General features: G+C 43.2%; 1 protein-coding gene across 1 annotated transcript in view; it reads left to right on the top strand.

Annotated features, from left to right (window-relative positions):
• LOC146344721 (transmembrane channel-like protein 2) overlaps positions 1 to 12,155 on the top strand; it is a 65,619-nt gene that overhangs the window by 30,774 nt on the left and 22,690 nt on the right. The window contains exons 9-11 of the mRNA XM_084859811.1: positions 936 to 1,083; positions 3,277 to 3,465; positions 8,409 to 8,588. Coding sequence (XP_084715937.1) covers positions 936 to 1,083; positions 3,277 to 3,465; positions 8,409 to 8,588 — 517 coding nt within the window. The remainder of the gene's footprint in view (positions 1 to 935; positions 1,084 to 3,276; positions 3,466 to 8,408; positions 8,589 to 12,155) is intronic.

Raw genomic sequence — 12,155 nt, 5'->3', positions numbered from 1 at the left:
CACTTCTTGGCATATAGAACGGAAGAAATGGAAGCAGTGACAGATTTTATTTTCTTGGGCTCCAAGATCACCGCAGACGGTGACTGTAGCCATGAAATTAAAAGACACTTGCTCCTTGGGACGAAAGCTATGGCAAACCTAGACAGCATAGTAAGAAGCAGAGACATCACCTTGCCGACAAAGGTCCGCATAATCAAAGCTATGGTTTTCCCAGTAGTAATGTATGGCTGTGAGAGCTGGACTATAAGGAAGGCTGAGCACCAAAGAATTGATGCTTTCGAACTGTGGTGCTGGAGAAGACTCTTACGAGTCCCCTGGACTGCAAGGAGGTCAAATCAGTCAGTCCTAAAGGAAATCAACCCTGACTGCTCATTGGAAGGACAGATACTAAAGCTGAAACTCAAATATTTTGACCACCTAATGCGAAGAGAAAACTCCCTGGAAAAGACCCTGATGCTGGGAAAATTGAAGGCAAAAGGAGAAGGGGACGGCAGAGGATGAGATGGCTAGATAGCATCACCGATGCAATGAATATGAAGTTGAGCACACTCTGGGAGAGAGCAGAGGACAGGAAGGCCTGGCGTGCTATGGTCCATGGGGTCATGAAGAGTCGGACACGACTTAATGACTGAACAACAACAACAAGGAAAACCAGTGTAATGCTATTAATCCGCGCTTGTATACACTGCTAGGGGTCCTCAATCAGCTTTCCCAGATGTCTGTACACAGGTGTTTAAAGATGTGTGCGCATATATATTTGATGCCAAAAATGCCTATGTAACACCAGTGTTTCCTTTAGCAGTCTTAATGTGTAGTGCTGCCCTATTTCAGGTAGAATGTAGGATCTCAAACCAGAACTCTGCATACAGAACAGAGACATCTAGTGGCTAAATAATATATTGTAAGCACCCATATCTGAATTTGTTGATCTGCAGGATGGCCCGGAATGCCCATGAAGACACAGGAGATGGGGATGATGAAAACTTCATTTTTAGCTGGAAAATGTTCACTAGTTGGGACTACCTCATAGGCAACCCAGAGACAGCAGACAACAAGTTTGCATCCATCACAACTAGCTTCAAGGTAACCTCCACACCATCATTCCCCAATTCCCACTACATTAACTTTCTTCTCTGCAGCAAGATCCTTGCCTCTGGAGACACTGCTGCATTGCACCTTTGGCAGAATTTCAAAGGGGGTAATGTATACACATTTTAGATTGCTAGGAAATCCTGCTTAGACGCAATGGCAATTTTATCAGAAGGCTCACAGCTTTTTCTTAGTAATATCCCAGCTACATCAGTCTCTTCTTTCCAGCTTTCCAGCTATCCCAATTAAAGGAAAAACTTGACAATATTGTTGCACTGTACGGTGAAGGCGGAAAATCCAAATTTGTATTAAACACATCCCAAATTCATTCTGTGTGTGTGATGATGCCAATATTTAAGGCTTAGAAAATGGCAAATTAACCCATCCACCTGACCTCCTATTCTTCGCTTCATACATGCTTTATCTGTCTGTAGAGTTTTAATAGTATGCCCTGATCGATAAGGATTGAGATAGCACTCACCCACCCAGTGCTCTAGCAACCTGCAGATCTTGAAGGATTATACATTTTGTTAAGAGGAAATATTTGCATGTTTTATAGTTCCTGCAGAGCTCCCATTACAAAGCTCAGTGTGCTTGTAAGCTAGAAAAGACATGTCCTCATAATGTGTTGGGTCAGCACTGAAGTTACACGTGTGTGATGTGGGTGTGCGCACACGCGTGCACACACACGTGTATGTGAAAGAAAGAGAGAGCAAACAGTAAGAGGATACCAAGAAACTGTCAGGAAAAAAACCAACCAAAAAGAAAACATGAGGAACTACAACAGAGGGACATTTTTGCAGGGACATATCCTGTTCCAGTTTTAATACCATGTCAGACCAATAACATATATAAACTGAAGACTATCAAAATTTGGGTTTCAGTACAACTACAGCTGCAGTGAAATCCCTCATTCCCCAAGATACAAAATATACATACATGTAAGTTCAAGTACCAGCTCCAAAAATCCATGGGTTGGATGCTGATTTAGGCACATGAAACTAGGCTGGTAGAAGCTGACTTTCCCCCTCCCTCTGCTCCCCACAGCAACCTTTCTAGCCCCCTGGAAATGCTACATAGAGGAATGGAGAATCCCACTGAATGGGGTGAGCTCTGGTGCAGGGAGGGAAGGAGGGATCCCCCAGCATCAGGCAAAGACACCTTCCATGAGACAGGGCCCTTCTATCAGTGGAAGGCAAATCCTGGATCAAAGCCCCCATCTTCACATGCCCAAGATTGCTTAACTGTAGCTCTTCCTGAACAGGCTTCAGTCTCCTTACATTACTCATAAGGTAATTACAGTTAAGTTGCATTTTTCTATCCATACAGCATGACAATACTAATCTGCACTGGAAGTATGAAACAAGGGAGCAAAAACTGCAGATTGAGATTACAAGGGTGTGATATCATAACCTAGGATAGCGTACAAAATGTATTATAAAGCTTTGTTCCTTAAGCATACTGTTCTTATTTATTTTTACTGCTTTATTGTATTGTTTCTTTGATTATGTATGCTGCCTTGGGAGCATTCCACCTTTAAAGCTGGCTAAAAATAATTTGAACTAAAATCAATAAAGTGTTGTTTGGGATGGAGGAGGACACAGGATGCCTCAGCCTGAGAGTGTTTGGGGAGGGGCCCAGCACATGGGCAGGCAGAAGACATCTGCAGCTCGCCCCAGCTGGCCACACTTATCAACCAGCCTCTGCATAAAAGACAGGCCTCAAACCCAGTTCGGGTGCTGGAAGCAATTGTTGATGCTCATCCAGAGCAGAAAACGTTCCTGCCAGCTCCTGGACCCAGCTCTGATTATTCTCAAACCCAGAACAACTCTGACTATTCTTCAGCACGTCCCTATATCTGGTTTTGTTTTCTTTGACTTTGGACTGATACTCTTGGCTTCTTGACCTTGGGCTATTTAATGAATAACGCTAGCTGCTGCTTATCACTCAACTCGAGTAATTCACGACATATATATGGAATGGAGCCTACTTCATTTGGAAACCTCAAATGTATTTGTTCCACAAGTGGTTTCATACATTCCTCACACACGGTGAGGCTGCAATCCTAAACACACTTACTAGGGAGCAGTCAGCCCCGTTGAACACAGTGGGACTTACTTCCCAATAAACATGCATAGGATTACATTGTGAATAATCTTTCCAGTTGTTTCTCTTCTATCTATTAAGGAGTCGATTGTGGATGAGCAAGAAAGCAACAAAGATGAGAACATCCATCTGAGAAGATTTCTGAGGGTTCTAGCCAATGTACTCATTACATGTTGCTTATGTGGAAGTGGCTACCTCATTTATTTTGTCGTTAAACGGTCCCAGGCCTTTTCCAAAATGCAAAACATTGGCTGGTATGAAAGAAATGAGGTAAGAAGATCTTGTTTCTTCTCTTTTATAACGTTGCAATTTAAAAACATTGCTTCAATGTCCTGGCTGGATCAAATCAATGTCCATCTGCAGCTGGTTTCTAATACTTCTAAGTGTTCATGAAACTGATGGCCTTTCCTTCTTGTTTATCTCCAACTTCTAGTTGTTGTTGTTCAGTCGTTAAGTCGTGTCCGACTCTTCGTGACCCCATGGACTATAGCATGCCAGACCTTCCTGTCCTCCGCTCTCTCCCGGAGTGTGCTCAAGTTCATATTCATTGCATCGGTGATGCTATCTAGCCATCTCATCCTCTGCCGTCCCCTTCTCCTTTTGCCTTCAATCTTTCCCAACATCAGGGTCTTTTCCAGGGAGTTTTCTCTTCGCATTAGGTGGCCAAAATATTTGAGCTTCAGCTTTAGTATCTGTCCTTCCAATGAGCAGTCAGGGTTGATTTCCTTTAGGATTGACTGATTTGACCTCCTTGCAGTCCAGGGGACTTCTTAAGAGTGTTCTCCAGCACCACAGTTCAAAAGCATCGATTCTTCGGCACTCAGCCTTCCTTATAGTCCAGCTCTCACAGCCATACATTACTACTGAGAAACCAACTTCTAGTATTCAGACATAAACTGCTTCTGAACCTGGAAGTTCTATTTAGCTGTCATGGCTCACAGCTGTTGGTAAGACCTGTCCTCTATGACTGTCCAGTCCTTCTTTAAAGTCATCTATAGAATACATGCAAAGATAAAGAGGAAAAGATGCCTCTTGTGAGGAAATTGTCGCTGTGAGGGACACATGGACCAATTGCCCACTGACTTGAACCTGTACACTTATCTTTCTCCTATGATGAAGCCTAAGTAATTGTTCATGGATTTTGTAAATCAGTCAGGGTGCTTCCATATGAGACTTTTATCCTGCCATCACCCTCTTCAAACATGGAAAGTTATAGGGGATCAAAACTAGGGATGGAGAGAAAATCCTTCAGTTCACATTTTAATATAAGTTTACCTAATTTTACCCTTTCTAACCAATATGTGAACTGAAACCAATTATCCTTCAAAATTTACACTTCTCCGAACTTCACAATAGATTATCCAGGGGGAAAATGTGTATATTAGGAGGAAGTGCACACAGAAATGTGTACATGAGTGAAAATAGTGTTAAAATGCATTATATTAGGAAAACTACTTGCAAAAAATGTGTATACTAGACAAAATTACATTCACAAAATGCATGTATTAGGAGAAATGTGCACAAAAATGCATACATATTTTCATGAGCATTTTTTATAAAAAAATTCTCGACACTTAGGATGAATCGAGCTTAAGATTGGTTTATCCAACCTTTGAGAATTTTGCCCAAACTTAAGACTGTGGGAGGGGCTATGGCTCAGTGGTAGAACTGATGCTTTGCATGCAGAAGGTCCCAGGTTTGATCCCTGGCATCTCCAGGTCAACAATACTGGTCTAGATGGACCAGTGGTCTGAGTCAGTATAAGGCAGCTTCCTATGTTCCTAAGACTGCGTAAACAATGAACAGAGAAACCAAAATTGATAGATTCATCCATCCCTAGTTGTCTTCCATTTGTAAGCTTCCCATATCTTCCTACCACTTTTTCCATATTTTTTCTTACTAGAATGAACCAAGTTAAGGAGGAAAAGATGGAAAAGCTGCACAATGCCTTTTGACTAGTAACCCTAGGAGTCGTGGAAGCACCTTTAATAAAACCTCCACACAGACCACTTGCAATGATGACAAGAAATTATGAGGGGTGGAGGGAATGACTTAAAAAGTTGTGGAACCAACGGTTTTCATCGCCTATAAAACCTTCCTGTATTAAAATCAAGAGCATCATTGTGAAGAGGGCAAAGTTGACAAAGCTGACCATATGGTTCCACCCACCCACCCACCCCTCTCAGATCTGCAGAAACACACATCTAGCAACAGTGCTCAATCTCCACATAGAACAGCCTTTCCCAACCGGATTCCCTCCAGATGTGCTGGACTACAACTCCCATTATCCTCACCAGCTGACATATTTTGTCTGCTACTCCAGAGTTCCTGAGATTGATCCATCCTGCTAATAAGCTGCTATAGGCTCAGTTCAGGTATTACACTAAATCAGAGTTAAGGAATCTTGAGCACATGAAGCTTAAGGTGATGCCCATTTAAAGAGGAAGGACTCATATTCATCACGCAGAGGTTACAATTTAACTTTTTTGCTGAAAATTGTCTTGGCTTATTAAAAATAAACATCAAAGCACCAAAGGCCAGCCCTAAGATTCTGAATACTCTGAATAGAAACCAGGTTTTCTGTTTCCCCAGATTGCTTCTGTGGCCTTGACTCAGCTCTGTTCTGTTGATAATTATCAACCTTCTTCTATATCCTGACCTGGAAGAATATAAGCATCTTGTGGTTTGAGGTTGCTAGGCAACAACAAGAAGTATCTCCAACTACTTCCTACCTCATGAAACAATCAGAAGCAATTGGGAATTGTACCCTGCTGTGCTCTTACAAAACACGGAGTATTTATTTCTCCTTTCCCTGCTGCCACCCACAGTATCTGCCCTTGGGAGCAAAGTATGTGGGGGGCAGGTGACAGACTTGTTAAACCACTGTCCATAGGACAGGCCAAGTGTAATGCCCCATTTACCTCGTGAAGGGGTTTTCTCAGACTTTAGACGTTAGTCAGACTTCATTCCCTGGGTCATTACATTCCTTTGAAAAATATAGATATTGGGGTGGGGGTGGGGCAACTTTCACACACTACTTCCAGTTGGTTTCATCCCTTGCCAAATGGACATAGTTAAAGGTGTAATCTTATGCATGTTTAGACAGAAAAGGGTCCTACAACTTCCAGCATTCGCCAGCCAGCCATGCTGGGAGTTGTTGGAATATTTTCTGTCTAAACATGCAAAGGATGACTCCCTAAGCTGCTTATCCATCTTACTCCATGAGTGATTTATTTTTGATCCTATAGGACGCACCAAGAGACACAGATTTTAGGAAGCACAGCACTGCTGTTTGGTAAAGAGAAGCCCAGAGCTCCCCTGTGATTCAAATGTGTGTTTCTGTTCAAGTCATACTACTGTAATTGGTCTCATTAGGAAACAGCAGCAAACCTTCAAACTGGCAACATGCTATTTTGAGAGCAGCATTGTTACTATATGCGCATCCCATGCTGTATTCATGGAAAACTTCAAGCAAATGCAGGAACATATTTTGATTTTCCTAGGATACCTTTTTCTTTTTAAAGAAATTTGTAAAGCAGTTCAGAAAATGAACAACTGAGCAGCCTTTATTATATGTTCTTTTGCGGGAGAAAGCTGAGGCAACCCCCCCCCCATCCTGTCAGTATGCAGCTTTGCGGGAGTATGGTAGTCCTTGCCCTTCAGTCTCTCTCAGGATCCCCATCTACACAAGACACTTCACGCTGCAATTTTGTTTAAAGCTAGATTTTCACAAATTTGAATTTGCTCCTACCACGGTACACGTAGCCAGTAAAGCAGTGTATACATTTTTAAAACCACTTTCACTGGGCCAATGGCACCTTAAACCGCATTAGCTTGGGGTTGGGGGATGGAGTCCCATGAGTAGAACAGAACTTCATCAACTGCATAGGTGTGGTGTAGTGAATGAGCGGAGGCTTGCTCCCTGCCCCTTTCTCTGCCTTCAATTGCACTTTGAGCATGGAAGCAAAGAGTTACTTCCAAGTAGACTTGTTTAGCCCACTCCTCGTGTCCACCCTTTCTTGGCAGGAGTAAGGGTCATTTGGGGGCAATCAGCTTTTAAAGTCATTAAACTTCTATGTACCTCTGCTGGTCTGAATGAACGATTTAAAACTACAGGCAAAGGAATTCTCCCAACCCCTCTCTCCTCTCCTGTACACAGTAAAGTGCAATTGAAGACAATGAATTACTTCCGAGTAGATATGTTTAGCCAACTCCTCTACCCATATCCACCCTTTCATGATGTAACATTCCCTTCTGCCAATCAGCGCTGTTCCCCCAAGCCTGCACCAAAGCCAGTTGAGGTCACACAGACTCCCAAACCGCACTGAAGCCACTGCGATGGGAAAATCCATCACAAAAACACTTTGCAAAAAAGTGGGATTTATGGCATGAAAATCTGCACTTGCTGCAGAGGGGGGGGGGAAATGTCATGTACCATCATTGTCTGTGATGTAGACACAGTAGAACTGGAGTAAGTCCCCCCATGTAGATAGGGCCAGGGAAAATACAGGGCCTGGAGAGACTGAGGGAGCCTTATTCTGCTCACAGTAGATCAAGGGCAGCCTCCAATAGGGCTGGCCCATTGTGTTTTGCTGTCTGAGGCAAAGAACAAGATAGTGCCCCACACACACAATACCACATAGAGAAGCCAACTGGATGGGTAGCTGAATTTAACTTCAACACTGCCAAATGGGACAGCATCTTCCACCGTACATGAAGACGGCAGATTGGTTTAGGGGGTTCAAGACAGGGAGTGTGGCACAAAGGGGAGTGGCCAGGTGGATGCTGCTGCTACTTTCCAGGATCTGCCACCTGAGGTGGTTGCCCCACTCTGCTTAACAGTAGGGCTGGCCCTGGACTCTCCCCACCCATGCACTCCCAAAAAACAGGATGGGCAGAAGGAATGCAGGATGGTGCCAATGATCCCAGCACAATGTTACACTCTGGTTCTCATGTAGTCCCTAATTTATTCAGATCTGCCCATACAAAGGCAGAATTTGGGAGTGTGTGCAGCAGGACAGCTGAATAATTATAGGTGGAAGCTATGATCAAACTGATTTTCACTTCTGCATCATCTGTTTACCCTTCATACCACTGAAAGTTGTGCGGTGACCCTGATCCTGTTGTGTGGAGATCCTGTCAAGGTCTTGTGTCAGCAGGCATGTGCTGACCTAACGTTGTTGTCACAAATGTTCCCTTCTCCTTTTTGGCAGGTCGAAATTGTTATGTCCTTGCTTGGAATGTTTTGCCCCCCGCTGTTTGAAACCATTGCAGCTTTAGAGAATTACCATCCTCGCATCGGACTGAAATGGCAACTGGGACGTATATTTGCGCTGTTCCTTGGGAACCTCTATACTTTCTTGTTGGCCTTAATGGATGATGTCAAGGAAAAGGTGGGAACCTAAAAAGAATGCATGCTAGTATGTATGTCATTAGCAGCCGTGCCCTTCTATCACAATGTCCCATACTTCTGCAAGTCAGCCTGTCAACTTTTTCCTCTTGAACTGCTTTGCCGGCTTTGGTGGGAGAGGTACCATGGGAGAGAGATGAGGGAGGGTACCACACTGTGTTTGTAGAACCTGCCGTCTTTCATCTAGGAAAGACACACACACCTGCCCCTTCCATCTTAGGAACTGCACTGGGGGAATATCATGCTTTCCCCTGCTTCAGGGATCCATCAATGCTTTTATGACATGAGCCATCATTAGACCAATCCCCACTCTTACCTCACCCAATTTCCATGCCTAGCAAAGACAGGAGCGCATAACAGTCCTGGAAGCAATGGATCCAAGATAAATGTGAGCATACTGAGAAGAACAATAACCAGCATAGCTGCTCCACACATAGTCGGGGCCAGAAATATTGGAACAAGGATAACTGTTTTGGCAGTTTGCCTCTGTACACCACCACATTGAAGTTGAAAGGAAACACACCCAGATGGGAGCGAAGTCAGGACTTCCAGCTGTAATTCAAGGGGCTTGACAAAAGTGGGGCACCAACCATTCAGGAGGGACAGCCAGTGGCATACACACACACCCGTCGTTGGTGGCTCATAAGTAATGGAACAAACCAACATCATTTCAAACTTAAGGATCGTCTTTAATACCTGGATGAAAATCCTTTGCAGTCAGTGACTGCCTGAAGTCTGGAACCCATGGACATGACCAAATGCTGAGTTTCCTCCCTCGAGATGCTTTGCCAGGCCTTTACTGCAGCTACCTTCAGCTGCTGCTTGTTTGTGGGTCTTTCTGCCTTCAGTCTTGTCTTCAGTAAGTGAAAAACATACTCTATTGGGCTGAGATCAGGTGACTGACTTGGCCATTGAAGAACATCCCACTTCTTTGCCTTGAGAAACTCTTGGGTAGCTTTTGCTATATGTTTGGGATCATTATCCATCTGCAATATGAAGCGGCGTCCTATCAGTTTGGCAGTGGTGGTGGTGTACAGAGGCCAGTGTGGTGGTATACAGAGGCCAACTGCCAAAACAGTTATCCTTGTTCCAATATTTCTGGCCCTGACTGTACATTCTCACAATTTTCTAGCCCGTCTTCCTACTGTTGTATATAATTGATTGGTTGGTTCCAGATTTAGGCCCATGCAACTGGGCAGCAGAAGTAGTCTTCCCAGCCCCCTCTTCTCCACAGCAGCCCCTACACCGAGGGTCAAGAGACCCTGCTGAATGGGGTGGGCTGTGGTGCAGGGGAGGGGGGATTCCTGAAAATTGGACAGAGGCACCTTTTGTGAATGGAGCTCCATGCACAGAAGCTGCCTCTGTCCAATGGGTGGGGTCCCCTCTTCCCCATTGGCCTCCCACATAACAGCCCACCCCATTCAGCAGGGCCCCCTGACTCTTACTTTCAGGAGACTAAGGGGATGGTGTGAGAAGGAACAGGTGGGGCTTCTGTCAGCCCAGTTGCACGCACCTAAATCTGGATCCAACCCACTAACTAGGATCCTAAAGTAAGCTAAAGAAATTAACAGAAGAACAGTTTCCCATTCCCTCTCCTCCCCAGCAGGCCCCACTTCCCATAGCCACCTCCTTTTGCGGGGCACGAGGGGAGGTGGTGAAGGGGGCTGGGACATTTTCCTTCTGTGGACGTTAGGATCCAAGCTAATATTCACATTTCTTCTAAAAGACCATACTTGATATCTTCTCTTTAACAATGATAATGACAGACATTTTAGAGCAGTAGGGAGGCTTTAGAAGTGCCCTCGCTGCATTCAGTGCAGACACACTTTTGCTCTCCATTTGAACTCTGAAACAAACAAAAAAGATTTTTCAAGCTTGCAGCAGAAGCCAGCTGTGGATGGTACTGATTGGCTGGCACCTCCGATGTCACCAAGTGAACACTTACCATCCAATCCCTGGAGTAGTTTTGCACTTTGGGAAAAAATGTTTCCGGAGTATTCTTTTTTAAAAATAATTCTTGAGGTGAAAAATGAATGAATAACTGCATTAATGTGATGTGGTGCATTGAAACATTGTAAAAGCAGACATCTAGATACAAAGATGGATGGAAATTAAATCAAGAAGTCAGGTGGCAAGGTGGGCTGAAAGGAAGTTAGAACCACAACAGCAAAACTGTGGAAAACTTTCTCTATAACTCAAGATAAATATCAATGGTTAATATGGAGCAGTCCCTTACTTCTAAATTAAAACCCAGCGTTGTATAGTAGCTAGCTCAGCCTTTCCAAACCTGATGCCCTCCAGATGTGTTGGACTGCAACTCCCATAATTCCCAGCCAGCATGGATGGCCATGTTGGCTAAGAATGATGGGAGTTGCAGTCCAACACATCTGGAGGGCACCAGATTTGAGAAGTCTGAGCTAGAGTTTCAGACTAAGTCTAGGAAGACTGAGGTTCAAATCACTATTCATCTTTTTTTTTTAGTAATACTTTTTATTCTACTTTTATCTTTATAAATGAAATAAGGAACACCAACAACATAATCATCTTCTACAGTTTCCAACATTACAGTATTCTTAAGAGGACCCATCAATAATAAAATAGAGAAAAAAAGAGAGAAGGAAAAGAAAAAATATAAAAAGGAGAGAAAAGGACAAAGGGGAAAGAAACAGAAAAACAAAACAAAAACAAAAGAAAACAGAGCAATATATAAACAAAAGATTACATAACAAACTTAAATTTAAACTACATTACCCATAAATTTCAAATATCACTCTACTTAGAAATTATACCTATAATATTACCAATCCTACAAATCAATACGGCATAAGTAATCAATTTCAATATTGTATCTTCAGGCTTATAACAAGGAAGCAAGCTTACAATTCATTTCCATTGGCCATATAATGCCTTTTAGCTACTGTATAATAATAAAGCTTAAAAACAACCAGCCAGAAATATTACTAATCCTTGTATTATAATATTGAAAATATTATTATTATTATTATTATTATTATTGGAAAGAAAGAGATTATAAAGGATTTTTTTTTAAAGAAAAATATATAAATTGCTATTCATCTGTGAAGCTCACTTGACGACCTTGGGCCAACCACTATCTCTCACAGGGTGCTGCTAGGCCAGGTCTAACCACATGACAACTAGTTAGAAGTGGGGCAGGGACTTTGTGGAGCAGGTGGTTGTGGTTCTCCTAACGTTCCAGGCAGGCCGCATTGAACTATCTATTGCTTGCAGGGGTTGGGGGAAGATCCAGATACTAATACTTTGCATTTATATATCACATTCAATGCACGTCACAGCATTACCTTGTTGAAATCCTTATAAAGTACGCCTATGTTATCTCCCTATTTCAGATAGGGGCCACAGGCTAAGAGAGGCCCAGCTGGTGAATTTATGGCTGTGGTGAGATTCAAATCAGCTCAGCCTCTTCGCCACTATGCTACACCAGTTCTTAGTCTGCACTGCAGGTTGCTTGGGGAAAAAAGATCCAGACAGTTCAGTCTGCTTTGGAGCAGAAAGTACAGCCATGCTGCAC

The sequence above is a fragment of the Heloderma suspectum genome, chromosome 5 (genome assembly GCF_057233095.1).
Source record: "Heloderma suspectum isolate Gila_16-S chromosome 5, 16-S_ref, whole genome shotgun sequence".
In the NCBI taxonomy this organism is placed as follows: Eukaryota; Metazoa; Chordata; class Lepidosauria; order Squamata; family Helodermatidae; genus Heloderma; species Heloderma suspectum.
The sequence above is the reverse complement of the archived record's forward strand: the minus strand, read 5'-3'. Positions and strand labels throughout refer to the sequence as shown.